General features: G+C 42.2%; 1 protein-coding gene and 1 long non-coding RNA gene across 2 annotated transcripts; one reads left to right on the top strand and one right to left on the bottom strand.

The window, feature by feature from the left end:
* Nucleotides 1-1168: 1168 nt before the first annotated feature.
* Nucleotides 1169-14286, top strand: LOC311130369 (VIP peptides-like; the record flags this gene model as incomplete). Its single annotated transcript, XM_084163093.1, has 7 exons — nucleotides 1169-1174; nucleotides 1354-1463; nucleotides 1912-2010; nucleotides 3826-3930; nucleotides 5461-5592; nucleotides 5760-5865; nucleotides 14173-14286. The coding sequence occupies 7 exons, from the start codon at nucleotides 1169-1171 to the stop codon at nucleotides 14284-14286; spliced, it is 672 nt and encodes a 223-aa protein (XP_084019219.1).
* Nucleotides 14287-21370: 7084 nt separating this feature from the next.
* LOC311130632 lies at nucleotides 21371-22769 on the bottom strand. Its single transcript, XR_014613364.1, has 3 exons — nucleotides 22583-22769; nucleotides 22025-22199; nucleotides 21371-21449 (listed from the first exon to the last, which is right to left on the bottom strand). It is a non-coding gene; the product is annotated as an uncharacterized lncRNA (long non-coding RNA).
* Between the last annotated feature and the right edge of the window lie 1314 nt (nucleotides 22770-24083).

Raw genomic sequence — 24083 nt, 5'->3', positions numbered from 1 at the left:
GGCTCTGATGACTTGTGTGCTCTGGGATTTTGTCTTTCTGTAGCATAAATAATTACTGTGTTATGATCCACTTAAATGTCAATTGTGGTACTAGAGCATTGATGGGAATGCAAGTAAATAATATTTAATTAGCTGTACTGACTAAGGCCAAAAACAGGCTGTTATGTCTTTTTGAACATATACTGAGTGTACAAAACATTAAGAACACCTGCTCTTTCCATGACTATGATCCCTTATTGATGTAACTTGTTAAATCCACTTCAATCAGTGTAGATAAAGGGGAGGAGACAGGTTAATGAATGATTTTTAAGCCTTGTGACAACTGTGTTGGATTGTGTATGTGTGCCATTCAGATGGTGAATGGGCAAGACAAAATATTTAAGTGCCTTTGAACAGGGTATGGTTGTAGGTGCAAGGTGCACTGGTTTGAGTGTGTCAAGAATTGCAACGCTGCTGAGTTTTTCATGCTCAACAGTTTCCCGTGTTTATCAAGAATGGTCCACTACCCAAAGGAAGTGGGAAGCATTGGAGTCAACATGGGCCAGCATCCCTGTGGAACGCTTTCGACACCTTGTAGAGTCCATGCCCTGACGAATTGAGACTGTTTTGAGGGCAAAAGGGGCAACGCAATATTAGGAAGGTGTTCCTAATGTTTTGTACACTCAGTGCAACAATAAGCCTCCCACTGGGCACAGACGTCAATTCAACGTCTATTCCACGTTGGTTCAACGTCATTTCATGAAAATTACGTGGAAAGAATGTTGATACAATCAGTGTGTGCCCAGTGGGCTCCATTATGGAAAATTGTAAAGACAATTATACAGAATGAATTTTGACAATACCAATATCAGAAGGGCCATCATCATATCACATTTAGCCCTGCCTTCTGTAGTAATCTGACCCATTTGGCTAGTGATGTCAGGGCCAACTACGAAGTCCGGACTGTCCGTTCTTAATAAGCCTGTGACGAGCGCATTGGGAATTGTTATGATGACGTATCGTCACTATTGTGATTGCGTTCCATACTTTGAAAGCGAGGAAATAATAGATACAGAGTCAGTGAAAGGTGGTGGTTCATTTGACCAGATCCAAACCACAGTTTGAATAATACAGAAACTTTGCTTTCAGCACCGTGGACAGCAACCCAGCCTACCCACTGTGATTGTTGATGCAGGTGAGTCTATTGCATTGTGCTATATACAACCTGATTTACTTACGGAAACACAAGACAGCATATTTTAATTTAATTTAGTTAAAATGTTAAGCTTAACAGCAATTATGAAAAGTAATTGTCTCAATGGTGATCAAGAAGGAGAAAAAAATGATGCTGTTATTCTGTTTCTGCATGTGCAGAGCGTTATGGCACAGACAAACTGCTTTCATCGACTTTTTTTGATGGCACTATGCAGTATGCTGTGTACCAGGTCCATGAGTCTGCCTGCTGTCGCCGCGTACTCAGTCAGGTAACGATATTTTATGATTTTGTTCTGACTTCTGTTCTGATATATTCATAATGATAAATTAATGAAAAGCTGACTTGAAAAGCGTCTTGTTACAGTCGCTGAAAAATACAGACAGATTTTCATTATCTTGTTTATGATAACCATACAGCCTATATGACTGTCACTACTAAAACAATGTGTAAATGATTCTGGTCTAGCTAAATGATTCTGATTGGAAAGTGTTGGTGTGTATTAAACATACTGTATGTTTAGATTAATCTCTGCCATCCTGAATTTCTTAAAAGGAACTTTTAAGAAGAAACTCAAAAGAAAAACATTATCACATAAAAAATTTGGTGAATTCGACAATGTAGCGATTGAGAAATGAAATAATAAATAATGTAATTGGTCAATTATGTATATTGAATTTGATGTGACGATGGACTCACTTATTGCTTCCATTCTATAGGTCAGGGACTGTTGAGACAGATGGAAAGGGTGACTGGGAGCAGAGCCTGTCAATAAATGACATGGAAACCCTTAAACTTCTCTATGATATAATTGCAAGGTAATGGTCACATTCACTTAATTACAAAATGGTTTGTGATGAAATCAGTCCCTCACTTATGTTTCTCAGCACAGAATCTAATGAAATTGGTTCCTCCTATGGATATCAATGCACGTCTGTTATATAGGTATCTGTTCCGCTGTCTTTTCTGATGGGCCAAATCTGTATTACAAAAAAAAAAAAAATGTGTAGTGTTGTTAGCCAATGATAATTGATAATTGGCTATCATCTACAGCAGATATCATTGCAGTATTATACATTATGATAGAATATGTACAGGAGATGTGTAGGATAATTTTAATATATACTGAACACAAAATAAATGCAACATGCAATGATTTCAAAGATGTTCCTGAGTTACAGTTCATTTAAGGAAATCAGTCAATTGAAATAAATTCATTACGCCCTAATCTATGGATTTCACATGACTGGGAATAAAGATATGCATCTGTTGGTCACAGATACCGTAAAAACCAGTAGGGGAGTGGATCAGAAAACCAGTCAGTATCATAGTCAGTTGCATAGAGTTGATCAGGCTATCGATTGTGGCCTGTGAAATGTTGTCCCATTCCTCTTCAATGGCTGTGCGAAGTTGCTGGATATTGGTGGGAACTAGAACACGCTATCGTACACGTCGATCCAGAGTATCCCAAACATGCTCAATGGGTGACATGTCTGGTGAGTATGCAGGCCATGGAAGAACTGGGACATTTTCAGCTTCGAGGAATTGTGTAGAGATCCTTGCGACATGCTGAAACAGGGGATGATTGCGGCGGATGAATAGCATGACAATGGGCCTCAAGATCTCGTCATGGTATCTCTGTGCATTCAAATTGCGTTGACATCAGCAAACCGCTCGCCCACACGACGCCATAAACATGGTCTGCGGTTGCGAGGCCAGTTGGACGTACTGCCAAATTCTCTAAAACGTTGTTGGAGGTGGCTTATGGTAGAGAAATGAACATTACATTCTCTGGCAATAGCTCTGGTGTACATTCCTGCAGTCAGCATGCCAATTGCACGCTCCCTCAAAACTTGAGACATCTGCGGCAATGCGTTGTGTGACACAACTGCACATTTTAAAGTGGCCTTTTATTGTCCCCAGCACAAGGTGCACCTGTGTAATGATCATGCTGTTTAATCAGCTTCTTGATATGCCACACCTGTCAGGTGGATGGATTATATTGGCAAAGGAGGAATGCTCACTAACAGGGATGTAAACAAATTTGTGTACAAAACTTGAGTGAAATAAGCTTTTTGTGCATATGGAACATTTCTGGGATCTTTTATTTCAGCTCATGAAACATGGGACCAACACTTTACATGTTGCGTTTATATTTTTGTTCAGTATAGTTAATACTTTTTACAGATGAGGTACAGGAGTGGTTCCCAACTTTTTTCGGTTACTCTACTACCAACTGAATTTATTTCATGTGCATTTTACCAGTAGGCTTATGGTCTCATGAGTCTTCTCAAGTACCCACTATGGATAGGCTAAGTACCCCTGGTCGGGAACCACTGGTCTACAGATAGCTTCAGAGTTTAATAAGGCAACATTGACCTCACATCAGGATCCACCAACCTACTCAGGTTCCCACAGTTTAACTTTTGCATACTAAATAGTGGATACCACCTGATGAGGCTAAAGTTCTTAGCATTAGATGTCAAACGTTCTGAAGAGCCTGTCACCAGCAATTAACACTTTGTGACTGTGACATACTGTCTGCAACAACCAAAAGTTAATTAATGTGACTATTGTACTTAACAGATTTTGTCCTGAATTTAGTGAAAGCATTTTATGAATCTTTTTTTTAGACCAACAAGACACGCAGATGGTCTCTTCACAAGTGGCTACAGCAAACTTTTAGGAAAGCTTTCGGCCAAGGACTACCTTGAATCCTTGATTGCAAAGCGAGTCAGGTACAACTTTCATATAGTAACCATAACATGTGGTCTGAGGGACTCTAATTTATCTTGGTCTATACCTCTATTTCTAACATTCACTATGCAGTCAATCAGTATGTTAAATATCAAATAGCTCTAAGGTAGGTTGACCGAAATAAACCCCCATGGTTTGAATTAAAGTTTTAAAGCTGAGAAGTTCACAGACGTTTATCACAACAATGTTGCATTTGCGTTCCTGCCAGTTCATCCTGACGATCAATTCATTTTACCGATGTAATACCACTACGATTTGGCTTGACTGACTCGTCAATTGTGTTCATGAGGTCTTAGTAGTACGAGAGGGACTATGTTTAGACACATTATATCTCACTTATATTGCACCATTTCTCTAATTACTGCAACATGATTAGGATTAAAGAACATTACAATGGGTAGTATCTTTTAATGTTGAATTAATGTAAAATATTCCCTGTTTGTGTTTTTAGCAACAATAATGTCTGCCATGGTTTTCCCAAAAATGATCCCTTCTAGTGCTGCCTCAAATCTCCCAGTAGTCAATCAGACGGGCCTTTGGGGATAATTATCTCTGTGTAGTGACCATCGGTTTGTCATTGTGGTAATGCCCAAGTTGCAGTTCCCCTCGAACTGAACATTTTGAGTCCCTATGGATTGGAATCTCCCTGAATATGGCAGAGATCCCTGAAACAATGCCCTGTGCAGGTCCGTACTCCCCGATCAGAAGTGGCACTAACCTTCCGCATGGTTGCATTATTTTCAGAGAACACATAGAGCCCCGAGTTGATTATCCTGACCATACTGCGATTATAATTTAACACACACACACAATTGCCGGTAGAAATGTGTTCAACATCCCACTGAAGATGCTAGCAAGTTTACTACTGTATATAGCTACAGTAAAGTGCAGTCGTAACAGAACAAAGAGACTTGGTGACTAACCAAACCATTTGTCCTCCTTAATATTGGCTAGCTAAGTATTTATGAAAATGGAATTCAACAATGCCAATAGTGTTTTTAATTCGGCTTGAATGATCAGCTGAAACGCAGAACATGTAAGAATGTTGATTTCGCCACTTGCAACATTCTATCAGCTATAGCTACAGCACAGACCATAATCTGTGGCCAATGCCTGTTAACAGTTCTATCTGAATTATTAGTGCACACTCCAAGAAATAATGCATACCCTAGAATGCCATTCAAGACAATTAGAAACAAGTAGAATTAGTAACTAATGTTTTTGTCTAGCAACCAGGTAAAAAGAACGACTGATGTGTTTTTGCTGAAACTACATCATAGCCGTTGGTTATTGTCATGGATTACTGAGAAATAATGCACACTCTATAATGCTCTTCAAGCCAATCAGAAACGAGTATTCAACAATGCCATAGTATAAGTATGTTTCAACAATTCACAAGGTCTTGTATATCATTGTAGAACGTGTAAACCAGTGAACAAGTAAAACTTGTTTTGATCAGATTTTATTGTAATAGATCATTTTTTGTTCACTAATTATATTTTCATTTGTAGTAATGACCTCATGGAGGACCAGTTGCCAGTAAAACGCCACTCAGACGCTGTATTTACAGACAACTACAGCCGCTACGGAAAACAGATGGCCATCAAGAAATACTTGAATTCAGCGCTGTCAAGGAAGAGGAGGTAGGAACCTGTACAAGCCCTAAAAAAATCTGTTTTTCTTAATTAAAAGTTTTTCTTTTTACATAAAAGACTGGACAAGATCATTTAAAAAGTGTATAAAGCCTGATAGTCCAATGTCTATTACAACTACTTTGTTCTCCTTTGTGGTTTTACTTCTTGCATTCTAGCTTGGAGGACCCTACTATTCCAGAATTATCCATTAGGAGTGAGCCTTCCTCACAGCAAACCAATGATGACATCTCAATTCATGAACTCCTCAATAGTCTTTCATTGGTACAGTAGGTCCTGCTTGGATATTACCATGCTAGTTTCATGCGTTTTTAACTGATGTACAGTACTACATTTCTATGCTAATTTCTAACAAAACAATTGTGAGTTTTTGGTATTTTAAGATACTGGATATTAGCTTCAGTTGATATACTTTAAATATTAATTAATTATTAATAATATGATACTCAGTTGATATGCTCCCCACTTTCTCTGTGATTTTTCTAACACAGGGAGAGAGAGGCTGACATCATACACACATCATGCTATTATGTTTTTATATTACGATGCAACATTTCTGTTCTTTTTTTTCAGACCCTCTAAGGAATATCTTCTAAAGTGAACAAATGGCAAAGCCAGCCAAAATTATATTTGACCATTATGTTATGTCATGTTATGTAATTTCCGCTGTAAAAATAGTTTTTGCCTCATGTGGTACATTTCCTGAAATTGCTGTGTAGCTGAGTGATAATCACAAAACACGGATAAATCAATGGGAGTATTGCAAACTCAAAGCATCCTAAATTATATAACAGTAAAGCATAATTTTTTGCCAGTACACTGGAGATTTGCAATGTTGTTTAAATGCATTCACCAGTATTATATTATATTATATACATGCCAAATAATAATAATATGCCATTTTGCAGACGCTTTTATCCAAAGCGACTTACAGTCATGCATGCATACATTTTTGTGTATGGGTGGTCCCGGGGATCGAACCCACTACCCTGGCGTTACAAGCGCCGTGCTCTACCAGCTGAGCTACAGAGGACCACGTAAATAATGTGTTATGTATTACTTTTTATTTATTTATCCAGTATTATGTATTTATTTGTCAGTCTTAAAATGTGTGAAACTATAGAAATCCTAATACATTGAGATAATAATGGAGATGGTTGTGATAAGACATTTCAGCAACCCAATCAACAGAAAGACATTAGGAGAGTAGTTTGAAAACATTTGAGTGAGGATGACACAGACTAAAACTCTTAGTTGGTGGCACTGCTGATTATTTATTCTATGGTAACATCAGAATAGTCTATTGTTATTTAAATACAAATTATAATAATATGGATTGTTTTTGTGTGTCAATAAAATGTAAGTGTAAGACTGTCAATATTCACCCTTTTCTGCTTCCTTTGGATTTTTCCCCAAACTGCAACCACATGTGATTGCCCGGTAATAACATTGTTAAATGTTATCATACCCTGGCTGCATCGAACTCGTTTCTCATATGACTTGCAAGCGTGAGGATTTCTGTCACCGCTCGCCACTGGTAACAGGTCTCAGAGCAGGAGTGTTGATCTAGCATCAGCTCCCTCTAGGGCCCTGGTTTTGTCATTTGCTCTCATATGAATTCTGGAAACCAAACAGAACACAAGTGTCAACATGATTATATTCAGAATCTGGTCCAGGGCAAGGCTGGCGGGATAAGTCACCAAAATGGCATCAGTATGTCACAGCATCCCGCTGGATGATTCACATTCCTGGAATATATATCACTTTGACATTTTGTGATGGGAGTCTGAGTTGTGGTGCTCAGGAAGTGGTGGTTGGCACAACATGGAGGAGTAAAAGGACCCAGGGTTAGACAACAAGCCGGCTTGGCCTATATGTAGTCCATTTGATAGGCACACTGCATCAATTTAAATGCATTGATAAGGATTATTTGGACATCCAGATTTAAATATCTGTTTGCCACAAGTTTCTGTTTACACTCTTAGAAATAAAGGGTTAGATGTGTTATTAAAGGGTTACAAACTCTTGTCACTGTAGTGGTCAGTGGCAAAGCGTGGCTATTGGTCCTAGGCCTTCAGTGGGAAAAAGAACCTTCCAACACGTTGTACCAAACTCAAAAATCATGACAATTAACAGAAACATAGCATCACTTAATGCGCCCAACTGAATCAAACAAGCCTGAGGCTGAGCCACCCCACTGGGCAAAAACTAGTTAAATCAGCGTTGTTTCCACAGAATGTGATGACGATGAATCAACAAGGAAAACTAATTGGATATGAAAGTAAAGGGCTTTATGTTTCTCGAACCGTATCGCAGTTGAGAATCGATTCACGTTTAGATGGAGTATTGGCTGTTTTGGCTGCCAGACCCAGTTTACCTCTGAAAAGAACATATAAGGTCCTTGGACCTTAAAGGAAAACTCCACCCCAAAAATATGTATAGCTTTGAAAATTTCAGAAATACAGCCGGTATGATGTATTTTGCATATGATGCAAAATGCATCATACCGAATGTATTTCTGTATTTTGAAAGTTATATACCTGTATCTTGAAAACGATTAGTTACCGGAGTGTAACTCCAGTTCTATGAGTGGAGCGGAGCCCCATAGGGGAGCTATGCTCCTAGTGGTTTACCCTCTGCCCTAGGGCAGAACAGCCTGAAGCAAATTTATGCACACACCTGTCAGCCAATGGGAGTACAGGTGCCCCTATATAAAGGGACCCGTTCCCTCAATCTGCCTCCCGAGATATTATCTTCAGCGAGACTAGAGAGGGTCGGCAGGGCCTTAAGTCCTATGGGGCTCCGCTCCACTCATAGAACTGGAGTTACACTCCGGTAACTAATCGTTCTATATCGTGGAGCTCCGCCCCATAGGGGAGCTATGCTCCTAGTGGTTTAAGGCGGAGCGAAACGCTCCAAAATGTACTCCCTGCCGAGCCTAACACTTCTCATTAAAAAATGAAAAAGGTCAAGCCCAACAATGGCTGCAACCAATTCCGCAGTACTGCGACTAAGAAACCCATCAGGGCGTCACAATATACCGCGTCATCGGTTATAGACCCGCCCCATCTAGCTCAATGACAATGTCAATGGCTATTGGGCAGATCAATAGAATAGACGCCATGCTAATCTGTACTAGCAGATAGCTATGCCTCCATATTTTATGACAACACTATTATCCACTAATGGAATGACATAAAATGTCACTCTACATTATGTGTCCAATAACCCGCCTTACTCACTCAATGGAACCCAGAGATTAGTAGGCAGGGACAAAAAATATCAGTCATACTAAACTGAACCCTCAGATAGATGACCTCACATTCTGTCCACTCAATACATGTCTCTACATGCTGACACTGTCAACTAGGAGACATGCCACAGAATATGCTCTTTATCCAAAGCAGACCTGATAGAGACCTGTCTATCGTCCTGCTTCTCTCTTCTTTATCTCAAGATTCTCCTTCAGCTGTGCTGAGTGCAATCGAGATTGAAGTCAAAAGGCTTATCCTTGACATAAGTCTTCCTAACCAAAGCGGACCTGATTGGAACCTGTCCAAGGTCCTGCTTTGTCCTCTCTTTCTAGCTCAAGAACGCCTTTCAGCTCTGCTGAAATTCGATCGAACAGGAGAGTTAGAAAACATGTCCATAATATGTTACTTCTAATAAAAGCGGACTTATGAACATGGTCACAATCCTGCTTTCCTTCTCTGTCTTGCTCAAGGTCTCCCTTCAGCCACACTGAGTACAGACCGAGCCAAAGAGTTAGAAGACATATCCAACAGATAGAAACGGATAAAAGGCTTCGACCACGAAGCCGCTCTACAAATATCCTCTACCTCTGTTCCCCTGAGGAGGGCAGTAGAAGCTGCTACTCCACGAGTGGAGTGCGCTCTAATACCCTGAGGCGGTTGTTGCCCCGCCGCCTCGTACGCCTTCTCAATGCCTTCACAAAGCCAATGAGACAATCGCTGTTTTGAAAGTGGTCTACCTAATGCAGCCGCACCGTGACACACAAACAGCTGAGGCGATAACCTAACCGCCGCTGTGCGCCTGACGTAACACGCCAAAGCGCGTACTGGGCACAGACAGTGAAGCTTTTCCTCACTCCCTTCCCCATGGGGAGGGGGATGAAAAGCCCACAATTCCACGATCTGTGATCTATATGCACTGTTAATTACCTTCGGCACAAATGCCGGGTTAGGACGTAACACCGCTCTGCTTAGATCGCCATTAATGGCAAGGCAGTCGGGTCTCGTCGACAGTGCACACAAATCACTGACTCGCTTAGCGGTAGTCAAGGCGAGCAACAGCGCCGTCTTGATAGACAGCATTTTGAGGGGTATTTGATTTAATGGCTCGAACGGCGACTTACATAGTGCTTCGAGAACCAGTGCCAAATCCCATTTGGGCAGCGTAGCTCTAGGCCTTGGCCTAAGCCGTTGCGTTCCCAATAAAAAACGTTTCACTAATGGATGACTGAACACGTTTTTTCCGTTAAACCCTTCATGACCAGCTGAAATTGCCGCTGCAAACACTTGAATGGTGGAGGGCGATTTCTGCTTATCAAACATAGACTGCAGGAACGAGAGCACACTCTCTACCTGACAGCTCATGGGGTCCACGTTCTGTGTGTCACACCATCGTGAGAAAACGTTCCATCTGCTGGTATACATCCTAGAAGTGGAACTGGCTCTTGCGCCCTGTATTGTTCTGATCACTGCATCAGACAACCCACGGCGCTTCAACCTGTCCCATTCAGGAACCAAGCCTTCAGTGGTTGGCCGATTATGGGCCATTGCCCTATCGAGCCTCCCGCCTGAGTCAACGCGTCTCGTCGATGTGGAATTGGCCAGGGTGGCGCAATCAACATCTGACTCATCTCTGCAAACCACGGAGCCCCCGGGCGATCGGGCGCTATCAGTATCACTGACAGCTCCTCTGACCTCACCCTGGCTAGCAGTGGGAGAATGCAAGACAGCGGAGGGAATGCATACAGGAGAACTTTCGGCCACGGATAGTGCGCAAATGCGTCTCTTCCTAGTGGCGGTTCGTCCTGTTCCCTCAGAGAGAACCATAGGAGACACTGCGCGTTCACACGTGACGCGAACAGGTCCACCTCGGCTCTCCCGAATTGTTTCCATATCTGTAGAACAATGTCCGGGTGCAGACACCACTCGTCGTCTCGAGGACCCCCTCTTGACATGAGGTCTGCCCCTACGTTCAAGTAGCCCGGAATGTGTGCTGCTCTCAGCGAGCGAAGGTGCTTGTGAGCCCACAGCCACAATTCCACTGCCGCCCGATGGAGGGCAGGGGACCTGACCCCTCCCTGGCGGTTTATGTGAGCCACTGTGGTTCGGTTGTCTGACCAAACCAACACATCGCGACCCCGAAGGGTAGACGCGAAGTGGGTCAAGACCAGTCGCACCGTTTCCAACTCTAGGAGGTTGATGTGACGACCTGATTGAGGCCATGCACCTCCTATCGCTTGAGACTGACATGTCCCTCCCCATCCAGTCAGAGAGGCATCTGTAAACACTGGAATGTAGGATGACACCTTGCCCATCGGGACTCCGTGCGTGAGAACGCTCGGGTTCCGCCAATAGTCCAGGTCTGCTCTTAGCGAGAGAGGAACCACCACCAACCGATGACGTTGACGCACTGGGTCTAGTCTTAGTTGGGCGAACTACCGCTGTGTTCTGCGCATGTGCAGAAGCCCCAGCGGGACCACAGAGTGGGCTGCCGACATGAGACCCAAAAGTGACATGATCGATAGCGCCGTTACTGTGTGATTCGGACGACACTTCCTCAGGGCTAGTAACAATGCTGCCCTTCGAGGGTCCGAAATTCGCGCCCTCATCATTACAGTGTCTAGCTGTAGTCCCAGGTAGACAATCTGATGACTGGGCCAGGGTGCGCTCTTTTTCCAATTCACAGCAAACCCCAGACGCGTGAGATGAGTCACTGTCTGTGTCGTGTGTGTGAACGCCAGCTCTGCTGACGGGACGAGAACCAGCAGGTCGTCTAGGTAGGCTAATAGCCTTATCCCCTGACGGCGCAGCGGTTCCAATGCCGCCTCCACACATTTGGAAAATGTTCGAGGTGCCAGGGCGTACCCAAACGGCATCCTCGTGAACTCGTACGCCACCCCTTGAAAGGCGAACCGCAGAAACTTTCTGTGGCGTGATTGTATCGGCACATGAAAGTACGCATCCTTTAGGTCTATGCTTGTACAAAAATCCCCCTTCTGAACACATTCCAGTAGGCGTTTTGTCGTCAGCATTCGGAAGGGCCGTTTGGTTATGCTCTCGTTGAGAATGCGTAAATCCAAAATCGGCCTCACTCCCCCCGTCTTTTTGGGCACTAGGAAATAGGGCGAGTACAGCCCCTTGTTCCTTTGCTCTCGGGGCACTACTGTGACCGCCTCCTTCGCCAAAAGTTCCGTAATCTCTGACTTCAGAGCGGCTACTTTGTCTGGCGTTTTCATCACCGTTTCCACTACTCCCCTGAACGGGGGTGGGGTCCGATGGAATTGGAGACATGCAAAACATTTTGGGACTATATCAACAACAGACCAAAAGATCGTTTTTGGGTGGAATTTTCCTTGAGTAAGCTCCTTAAGTTTACATCTTGGGCTACGTTAGTAGTTGTATTAGTGCATTACTTCATACATATACCTGTTGTTGGCTTCAAATAAAGTGTCATCAATCGTATTTTAGTTTAAGCCCTGAAGTGTAATTATTATCACTTCATACAGTACTTATAGGCCTAGATCTATTCATAATATTTTAGCGATAACAATTCCCACCAAGTGGGTTAACCGTATTGGCGTGATGATTGCCTTTCACGGGTTTGCTTCCCTGCCCTGCCGTTCGCTACATTGGTGTCAGAAGTGGGATGGGGACTGTGAGGCCATCGGAGAGGCATGTACACATGGGGGACTTGGTGTAGAGGGGCGTGGGGACACGCTCTCCCGTAGGAGGGGTTAATGTAGCGACCTTAACACAACACCTAGCGACCTTGTCAAGAGGTTCGGACCTCTTTGTGTAACGGTTGGGGTGTTGATCATCGGAGAGGCGTATACACGTGAACGACGTGGAAGGGAAGCAGATTCGGGTTGCTGGCGTGAAAGGCAAACACCCTATGCATCGTACCAATAGGGTTAACCAATCAGGTGGTTTTTCTGTAAGGGTAGTGAGGATCGCTACAATGCCCCCTCCGAAAGGGAAGGCACATACCCGTGCTATGACTACTCAGCCCCCTCACACGTTCAGCCCCCACTTTTGACACTAATGTAGCAAACCATGGGGTAGGGAAGTGAATCCGGCAGCAGGTGTGAAAGGCAAACAGCCTACGCATAGCTCCAATAGGGTTAACCCACTTTGTAGGAATTGTAACCTGCCTCATATAGTGAGGATCGCTACAATATTAAGCAGAGAAACTGCATATGGAAAGAAAGGTGTTCTTTGACTTCACGTTGTGGCTAAAGGTGTCATCATGCCTCAGTTCGGCTGGCGGCTAGCTGACGTCGGCTAGGCGAACTGAACGAGTGTGCTCTCATAGTCTCTTAAAATAACTTTGCTTGAAAAACAAGAACAAAGCTGCAATAGTACTGTTTGTCCATTTTGAGACGCCATAGCCAGTATACGCTTCCTCAAAATAGTCACAATTAGAAAACTCAACAAATCTGTCATTAATTTTAACGTTTTTGCCAAGGAGATTTTAGTCGCACAATTGTACATCTAACTAAGATGTTTGGTGCAGTATTTCTCAATGAAAACAAAATGTGCGTTAGAAAGGAGTCGTCTCTTGTTGAATGACAACAAAGACATTATGGAAGAATCCCTACTGTTGACCAATCACCGACGAAGGGGCGTAGACTTCAGCTCCCAAACCTCAGTGTACCTGACCAGTCGACAGAACCCTTACCGAAGCCCAAAACAAACAAAAACTTCAGAAAATGTAATCGTAATATATGCACATACTCTTCTGAAATGTTTAGGCTGAAATGTTATTCACAAACTGGCTATATAATTGGCTCTTGTGCCTTATTCTGTCAATCCAATTCAGAATGGAATGACCATATTTATTGTGTTCTCTATTTTTGTCCTAGAAATGGCAAGACAATTGAGCCAACTCCAAAGAAGCAAGCTGGTTGATTTTATTTTATTTATTTATTACCAGGGAATGGCAGCTGAGGCCACAGCCCTGACAGTGGATGTTGTGGCGGAATCAAGAGAAAAGAGAATTTAGCCTACTCTATTTTCTTCTATTATTTGTCCTGCATCTACCTATTATGTAATATCCTGAATGGGATGCTTGTCTCTGGACAGCCAATAACAGATAAGGGACAAGAAATAAAGAACCGTGATGATAGGATTGTCAACTCTCCCAGTTTGGCCTGGAGTCTCCTAGAATTGGACTTCATATCCCAATCACTGCTGTTAGAAAAATTGTATTCTAGCTTGACCCTGTAGGATTACCCTTTATGTTTCTACGTAGAACCCTTTCACAGTCAGCCTGGGAGTTAGGTGTTCCATTCAAATCTACTCATGTGTGTCGGCTCCACAGGGTGACCGTGGTCAGGCCCAGTGGACCTCAAGGGCCCCGCAGACGTACCGTGGGCCAGCCAAGCCCCGGCAGACCTCCCGGACCCCCCAGAGCCCTAGTGCCATCAACAGCTGACTAGCTGGTGAGTCCACATTCACCCCAATCAATTAATTGTCATTTTCAAATGTATGTCTAAAAGATGCCTCTGCAATGACTTTGCAACTAGCAAAGACGCTGAAGCAACCACAACAACAGGGTTGTTGACAACAACATTTTCAGTTGAGACCAATCATAATTATTTTAGCTACATTATTTTAGTAGCTTGTCCCCACATTTAACTTCTATGATGTATCATTAGCAATTTCACATTCTTTGTTTCAGACCTTTGTGGACATGGAGGCATCTGGGTATCCTGACTTGGAAACTTTTCTGGTGGGTCCACTTCTCTTCACTCCGCTGATAACCAAAAGGCCATATATTTCCTTATCATCCTTGCTGGTTCAGCTAGTGGTCTACTGCACTTTTTTTTTTTCACCTTTATTTAACTAGGCAAGTCAGTTAAGAACAAATTCTTATTTACAATGACGGCCTACACCGGCCAAACCCGGACAACGCTGGGCCAATTGTGCGCCACCCTATGGAACTCCCAATCACGGCCGGTTGTGATACAGCCTGGAATCGAACCAGGGGGTCTGTAGTGACGCCTCAAGCACTGAGATGCAGTGCCTTAGACCACTGCGCCACTTGTGTAAACAACCCTGAACCTGTTACAGATGTATGTATGCCTCTGACCAAACATTGACAGAAGTAGCCCACAGCCCAATTTGCATTTGAAGTCTGTCCACTATCTCTTTTACCAAGTCAGTTGACTGAGATGTTGACAAAATGTATTACAGCAACACACTGGGGAACAGTTGTATGCATGGGAACATGAGTTGTTGAATGGGCCACAATTAAGTGTACATTAAACAAGATGTCTTCTCGTGTTTGTTTTTTTGCGGGGTAGGGGCCGCCTGTTTTGCCTGGACCCCGCGGTCCCCCAGGTCCTTACATTTTTGGGTCAGTGGGTCCCCCAGGACAGGATGGTGCTCCTAGAAAAATGGTAGGTCCTCAGGAGATTCACCCTTTTTCTATTTGCCTTCAGTGGTGCAAAGTACTTAAGTAAAAAATACTTTAAAGTACTACTTAAGTCGTTTTTGGGGGTATCTGTACTTTACTATTTATATTATTGACAACTTTTACTTTTTCTCAAGTATGACAATTGGTACTTTTTCCACAACTGTTTGCCGTTCATGTGATGTACTACAATAGTAATACGCAATTACCTGTATAGTGTTTTATCTGCAATAACTTATAATAGATGGTCATTAAGCTGCACAGTTAGACAGAAAGAGAGATAGATAAATGCAAATGGAGTAGTTTTGTGCACAATGTATGGATGTATGTGTTTGTACTTTATACATTTTGTATTCCCAGCCAGCTGACACTGGCGCAGGCGATGCTGGTGATTAGTCCATTAGCCCAACATTTGAGTCATTCAAATGTTTCTGTTTACTTCGTTTTTAATGGCAGGAAACTAGTCATAATAATGTTGATATAGCATATTGCGTTGCATTCCATGTCTGAAATGTGCTGTATAAATAAAGCTTGATTTGAACAACTCTGGTGGACATTCCTGCAGTCAGCATGCCAATTGCACGCTCCCTCAAAAATGGAGACATCTGTGGCATTGTGTTGCATTCCATGTCTGAAATGTGCTGTATAAATAAAGCTTGATTTGAACAACTCTGGTGGACATTCCTGCAGTCAGCATGCCAATTGCACGCTCCCTCAAAAATGGAGACATCTGTGGCATTGTGTTGTGTGAAAAAACTGCACCATTTAGAGTGGCCTTTTATTGTCCCCAGCACAAGGTGCACCTATGTAACTATCATGCTGTTTAATCAGCTTCTTGATATGCTACACCTGTCAGGTGGATGGATTATCTTGGCAAAGGAGAAATGCTCACTAACAGGGATGTAAACAAATTTGTGCACAAAATTTTAGCTCATGAGGCATGGGACCAACACTTTACATGTTGCGTTTATATTTTTGTTCAGTATATGTTGGGATGTAAAACAGTAATACATTTTTTTCTGATCTAATGAGGTGAATGTAGGATCTTCTGGGGCCTTTGTAATGGAGGACAGAAACCTGCAGCCGTGCACCGCACTAAAGACCACTTCTGAATTGGGGGTATGGTGGTAGTAGGCTACTTCAGGGGAGTTGGTGGTGCGGGGGGCCTAGTAGAACATAATGCAGCCCTTCTCACTCAGTAACTTCTGAAGGCAGGCACGAAGCTAGGCCCCTCTTGGTTCTCATTGGCAAGACTGAACTCAGGTTAGCGTTTCATATCAGACTATCCTATGCCACTTTGCAAAACAAGTTATACCCCAGAGGTTGTAAATAAAACCTTTTAAAGCTGGTATGACTTGTATTATTATGATAGGGCTCTGAAACCCATATCCGAATGGATTAAGACTGACCATTTTTCACTGGAAATGGCTACTGACAGTGAACACAGGTTAGGGGTTACATTTCCAATGTTACAAGTTTGCTATAGCGCTCAAGGCAAATAGAACAGGCGGAATAGAGAGATTAATGCAATTGAAATAACCTGAAGCAACTGCCATGTGCAGCCAATGTGATTTATAGAGGATATTTGGTACTAATTTGTAGCTTATAAAGCCGTTATTGGGTATACATCTGTATTATTGATATTTTGTTTAAAAAGCCTGTTGATGTCGTTTGTTGTTTCTTTCTTTGGAACTAGCTAGCTAAGCTATCACTAGCTAGCTAGGTGGTTAATGTGGTGTACAGTAGGCTACAGTACTGTTACAGTATTACTTAATGGCAACAATATAGCCTTGTCACTACAAGTTACTTGATTTGGGGTAACGTTACAGTACAACATTACTAAATGATAACAACGTAGCCTTTTCACTAGCTAGTAGTTGGTTGATGGGGTGGGGTATAGTAGGCTACAATACAGCCTTCCTTCTGTTCTGTTATTCGTAGGGTCTGGAAATGGTTAAATTAGTTAATATTATAGAGAGATCATACATTCATGCAGCTGTGGTGGTGTCACATTGTCTTTATCAATACCATAGCTGCTGCTATGGATATGCATTTTACTTGCCAGGTCTCCCTTGAATAAAGTGTTATTTTTGACCTGGTAAAATAAGCTAATGGTTGTGTGCACTCTCACTAGATAGAATTGTGTAGTTCAGTGGTAGATTTTCAATGTGGCCACTAATTATTGTTAATATTCCAATTATCTAGGCCCTCCATTCCCAAACCTGAAGCCCCCTGTCCCCAGCAGGAAAGACCAGGAGAAAGTGTTGGCTTAAGGTACAACTTCATATTGAGGAAATGTAAGATAACTCAATGTCAAATTTAGAATTAGAGTTACTGACATGAATAGAAGCATATACAAGCAATCAATCAAATGTATTTTATAAAGCCATTTTTACATCAGCAGTTGTCACAAAGTGCTTATACAGAAACCCAGCCTAAAACCCCAAAGAGCAAGCAATGCAGATGTAGAAGCACAGTGGCTAGGAAAAACTCACTAGAAAGGCAGGAACCTAGGAAGAAACCTAGAGATGAGCCAGGCTCTGAGGGGTGGCCAGTCTTCTTCTGGCTGTGCAGGTGGAGATTATAAAAGAGTACAGCCATTTAGGCCAGATCGTTCTTCAAGACGTTTAAACGTTCATAGATGACCAGCAGGGTCAAATAATAATCACAGTGGTTATAGAGGGTGAAATAGTTCAGCACCTCAGGAGTAAATACCAGTTGGCTCTTCATAGCTGAGCAATTAAAAGGTTGAGACAGCAGGTCTGGTAGAGAGACAGGATCAAACAGCAGTACTGGGACAAGGTAGCACTTCCGGTGAGTCCTGAGTAGGTCAGGGTTCCATAGCCGCAGACAGAAACAGCAGAGACTGGATCAGCAGCACGACCAGGTGGACTGGGGACAGGGATGGCCAGGCAGTCCTGAGGCATGGTCCTAAGGCTCAGGTCCTACATCATTTATTTAATTTGTGTAGACTAAGCCCTAGAGATTTTGTAACTTCACATGATTTAGCGTACTTGTCAATCCAGAGCTGAATATTTGATATCCTTTTTACTGTACACTGTTTTTTCCCAAAGCTAATCACTGAATGTCCTACTACAAAGATGTGGTCAGGTTGACACACTTCTGAGTCACAATAACACAGAACACACACACACCACAGATTGCGAGGGCAAGTACAATGAGCAGTTGGGAAAATGAAGTCTGCTGCATGGTTGCCACACACACACACCTAATTTAGGTTAGTGTGTAGTCAAGGCTTTGTCATTAAAATAATAGTGTGCCTATCTTTCAGAACAGCCAACCAGGCTCAGTGGGTGACAGGTAATCTTGTTCCCACCAAGCTGTTCCAGGCCTGGAATGGCAAGCTGGAACTTCCAGAGGCTTGTAGACCTGAAGCAGTGTGATGTGGTCTAGGTAATTATAACACACACGTATACACACTCACTCAAATCACTCACTCTGTTTTGTTGTATAATTATACTTAAGAAAATTGTTCCTCTCTCTTTTAGATCTGACACCCCTATTAGCTCAACCACAGCCCTCACAGCTGCAGTCATCTGCCCCTGCACCTGCTACACCGGCTGCAACAGGTGATACAGGTATATATCACATACATTTACAGTGAGGGAAAAAAGTATTTGATCCCCTGCTGATTTTGTATGTTTGCCCACTGACAAAGAAATGATCAGTCTATAATTTTAATGGTAGGTTTATTTGAACAGTGAGAGACAGAATAACAACAAAAAAATCCAGAATTTTTTTTTATAAATAGATTTGCATTTTAATGAGGGAAATAAGTATTTGACCCCTTCTCAATCAGAAAGGTTTCTGGCTCCCAGGTGTCTTTTATACAGGTAACAAACTGAGATTAGGAGCACACTCTTAAAGGGATAAAAGACACCTGTCCACAGAAGCAATCAATCAATCAGATTCCAAACTCTCCACCATGGCTAAGACCAAAGAGCTCTCCAAGGATGTCAGGGAGAAGATTGTAGACCTACACAAGGCTGGAATGGGCTACAAGACCATCGCCAAACAGCTTGGTGAGAAGGTGACAACAGTTGGTGCGATTATTCGCAAATGGAAGAAACACAAAATAACTGTCAATCTCCCTCGGCTTGGGGCTCCATGCAAGATCTCACCTCGTGGAGTTGCAATGATCATGAGAACGGTGAGGAATCAGCCCAAAACTACACGGGAGGATCTTGTCAATGATCTCAAGGCAGCTGGGACCATAGTCACCAAGAAAACAATTGGTAACACACTACGCCGTGAAGGACTGAAATCCTGCAGCGCCCGCAAGGTTCCCCTGCTCAAGAAAGCACATATACAGGGCCGTCTGAAGTTTGCCAATGAACATCTGAATGATTCAGAGGAGAACTGGGTGAAAGTGTTGTGGTCAGATGAGACCAAAATCGAGCTCTTTGGCAGGAGGAGGAATGCTGCCTATGACCCCAAGAACACCATCCCCACCGTCAAACATGGAGGTGGAAACATTATGCTTTGGGGGTGTTTTTCTGCTAAGGGGACAGGACAATTTCACCGCATCAAAGGGACGATGGACGGGGCCATGTACCGTCAAATCTTGGGTGAGAACCTCCTTCCCTCAGCCAGGGCATTGAAAATGGGTCGTGGATGGGTATTCCAGCATGACAATGACCCAAAACACACGGCCAAGGCAACAAAGGAGTGGCTCAAGAAGAAGCACATTAAGGTCCTGGAGTGGCCTAGCCAGTCTCCAGACCTTAATCCCATAGAAAATCTGTGGAGGGGGCTGAAGGTTCGAGTTGCCAAACGTCAGCCTCGAAACCTTAATGACTTGGAGAAGATCTGCAAAGAGGAGTGGAACAAAATCCCTCCTGAGATGTGTGCAAACCTGGTGGCCAACTACAAGAAATGTCTGACCTCTGTGATTGCCAACAAGGGCTTTGCCACCAAGCACTAAGTCATGTTTTGCAGAGGGGTCAAATACTTATTTCTCTCATTAAAATGCAAATCAATTTATAACATTTTTGACATGCGTTTTTCTGGATTTTTTTGTTGTTATTCTGTCTCTCACTGTTCAAATAAACCTACCATTAAAATTATAGACTGATCATGTCTTTGTCAGTGGGAAAACGTACAAAATCAGCAGGGGATCAAATACTTTTTTCCCACACTGTATACACACATGCATACTGTGCGAGCAAGGAGGCCTACAAACCTGACTCAGTTACACCAGCTCTGTCAGGAGGAATGGGCCAAAATTCACCCAACTTATTGTGGGAAGCTTGTGGAAGGCCACCCGAAACCCGTTTGACCCAAGTTAAACAATTTAAAGGCAATGCTACCAAATACTAATTGAGTGTATGTAAACTTCTGACCCACTGGGAATGTGATGAAAGAAATAAAAGCTGAAATAAATCATTCTCTCTACTATTATTCTGACATTTCACATTCTTAAAATAAAAGTGGTGATCCTAACTGACCTAAGCCAGGGAATTTGTACTAGGATTAAATGTCAGGAATTGTGAAAAACTGAGTTTAAATGTATTTGGCTAAGGTGTATGTAAACTTCCGACTTCAACTGTACACTCACTCACACCAACATGTTGTTGAACTGTATACTTTGTGCATCTCTCTTTCAGATCTGCCATGCACTCCACCACTGCCTCACCCAGAGGTGCATACACTGGGCCTATCAAGACTGACAAACAGAGATGGGTGGCTGACAAGGACAAATAAAACAACATGCACACACACTCACTCTCTCTTGTCACACACATTATCCCCAATGTAAATACTTTGTAATTACTTGTTTATTTTATGTATGCTCCATTTTATTTTAGGATTGGAGATATCTACACCTGCATATCCATTATCAATATCTACATAATTACTCTTATCTATCCAATCAAAGTGTGATTTATAATATTGTAAAAGAGTATTGCTTAATTTGCAGTTTGAGGAAATTCTGTGTGCTTTTCTCTGAGTTGAAAAACATGCCTACCTCTCACACACGTTATACCCAATGTAAATACATTGTTTATTTTATGTATGCTCCATTTTATTTGAAGAAAATACAGTCACAGTTAAAGCAATGTCTTTGGTTTAATGGATATTTCTCAGAATAAAATGTGTGACCAAAAGGAAGTCGGCAGACCTGCAACCCTCTGGGAGTGTGTGCAGGTTGTCTACTGCAGCTGAAACATGGAGAAATGGGGAGAGAGGAGGAAGAGTACAGTTGAAGGGTTTAACATTAATAACTGACACAATTCTATAATGAATACATATTAGAATAATAATACATAAGCGTGACCAATAGTTATTGTATTGTGATTGTTTAGTGTTTTAATTACTCAACAAGTAGTGCCCCAAGGTGGGATCGAACCGTGTCTCAAAAGCAGTAGAGAAAGTCAAATAAGGTCACCAAAATGTCCATTATGGCTATACACATCTGGCTCCCGTGAACTATGAGCCAATTGTCTTAGTGGACTGCGCCACCAATCAGTCATACTAGAAAAAATATGACTAGTTGACTTGACCACCATTGTTATCTTTTTCTTGTTGCAATGGATGTTGCTAAGAATATAAACATATAATCCTCATAGCCTACATGTTTGTTTTTTCTCTTGTTAAAGCACATAGATGTGTATGAAACGATAAGCAGAAACTTTGAATTTGGTCATATGCGGAAATGTGTCTTTTGAATTTTGTGTAAAGTCAGTAGTCTAGTCAAGGAAGCATCATGCAAAATATATTGGCACACTTCACTTACCAAGACCATTGCCAAATAAGGCGAGGTGTCACCTGCTTTTATAGTAAGCCTTGAGGTGGTATCACCCAAAACACTTAGAAGGGAGTGTATTTCATACCGAACCCCTCCCTTGAGATGACGTAGAGGCCTTCTCAAGGTGCCTCAACATCACTATTTCAATGGTAGAGTTGAACCGCTAGGGGCAAAAAGAGCTAGATTTAATGCTAAAAAGACCAAAATACATCACTTTTGCAACAATTTAATACTAAAAGACCAAAATATATCACTTTTGCAACTAACTGTCAAAATGAAGACCAGAATTGACGTGTTTCACTATAACTAAGCTAAACTATAACATCTGGTTTTCTATGATTTTTTTTCTTCTTTCATTAAAGTTACTCTTTAAGGCAGCGGTTCATGTCATAACAGCTCTCCAGACCCAAATCCAGACCACAAACAGACACTGAGAGACCAAGACCCAAACCATCAATGTCAATGTGTATCAGTGAATCAATGTCAAAGTGGGCAAGACCAGCACAACAATTGTGCAGGGTTTTCCTGAAAGGAAGTAATCCTTACCTCATATATGATGCCTGGTGGATGGTGGGGCTACCTTTTTGTTACGCCACATTTTTAAGAGGTTAAGAGATGTTTTCAAGGGGTTAAATGTCCCTCACCAGGTGGCTTTTTTCCTTCCCCATTCCCCTTCAGCTGTTCCCTAAGGAAATGGCATTCCGTCTGTCCAGTTATTTAATCATTCTTTCCTGCCACCTAATCTTTTCCTCCAAAAGACAAATAGTTTCAGTGTATGGGGTATTAAACTGAATTCTCAAAAACAATGACACAACATACAGTAGAGGGTTGTTTTACTACAAGTAATGGACAACCATCTTCTTTTTTGGGGTCGGGGAAGATGCTCATATCCAATGTGACTTACAGGAGCAATTAGGCTCGGGGATTCGAACAAGCAACCTTTCGGTTACTGGCCCTACACTCTTAACTACTAGGCTACCTGCCACCCAGCTATGGACAGCCAACATGTCTATGAATTTGCAAGTGGTTACAATTAACCAGCCTTATCCCTACATTTAAGTGGCATAAATCCCACACAATTCCAAGATTGTAAAAGTAATCTCACCAATAGATCTAAGACTGCTGGTACTCTGTAAAGGTGAGCTATCTTTTCCTTTCACAGGAGTGCTGGGACCTGTAAAACATCACATGCACACAATGGATCATTCAAAATGTCAATACTTCACCAGTATCCAATTTTCTCATAAAAACCTGATTTAACAGTTAACCTAGATAGCTACTAGAACAGCATACAGTACCAGTCAAAAGTTTGGACACACCTACTCATTCAAGGGTTTTTCTTTATTTAAAAAAATTGCTACATTGTAGAATAATAGTGAAGACATTAAAACTATGAAATTACACATATGGAATCATGTAGTAACCAAATAAGTGTTAAACAAATCAAAATATATTTTAGATTTTAGATTCTTAAAAGTAGCTACCCTTTGCCTTGATGACAGCTTTGCACACAAATGATAGTCCCACTAAGCGCAAACCAGATGGGATGGCGTATCGCTGCAGAATGCTGTGGTAGCCATGATGGTTAAATCTGCCTTGAATTCTAAATAAATCTCTGACAGTGTCCCCAGCAAAGCACCCCCACACCATCACACCTCCTCCTCCACGCTTCACGGTGGGAACCACACATGCAGAGATCATCCGTTCACCTACTCTGCGTCTTACAAAAGACACTGCGGTTGGAACCAAAAATCTCCAATTTGGACTCATCAGACCAAAGGACAGATTTCCACCGGTCTAATGTCCATTGCTTGTGTTTCTTGGCCCAATCAATTTTCTTATTCTTATTGGTGTCCTTTAGTAGTGGTTTCTTTGCAGCAATTTGACCATGAAGGCCTAATTCACGTAGTCTCCTCTGAACAGTTGATGTTGAGATGTGTCTGTTACTTGAACTCTGTGAAGCATTTATTTGGGCTGCAATCTGAGGTGCAGTTAACTCTAATGAACTTATCCTCTGCAGCAGAGGTAACTCTGGGTCTTCCTTTCC

Source organism: Coregonus lavaretus (assembly GCF_964263955.1).
Source record: "Coregonus lavaretus genome assembly, chromosome: 6".
Classification (NCBI taxonomy): Eukaryota; Metazoa; Chordata; class Actinopteri; order Salmoniformes; family Salmonidae; genus Coregonus; species Coregonus lavaretus.
The sequence above is the reverse complement of the archived record's forward strand: the minus strand, read 5'-3'. Positions and strand labels throughout refer to the sequence as shown.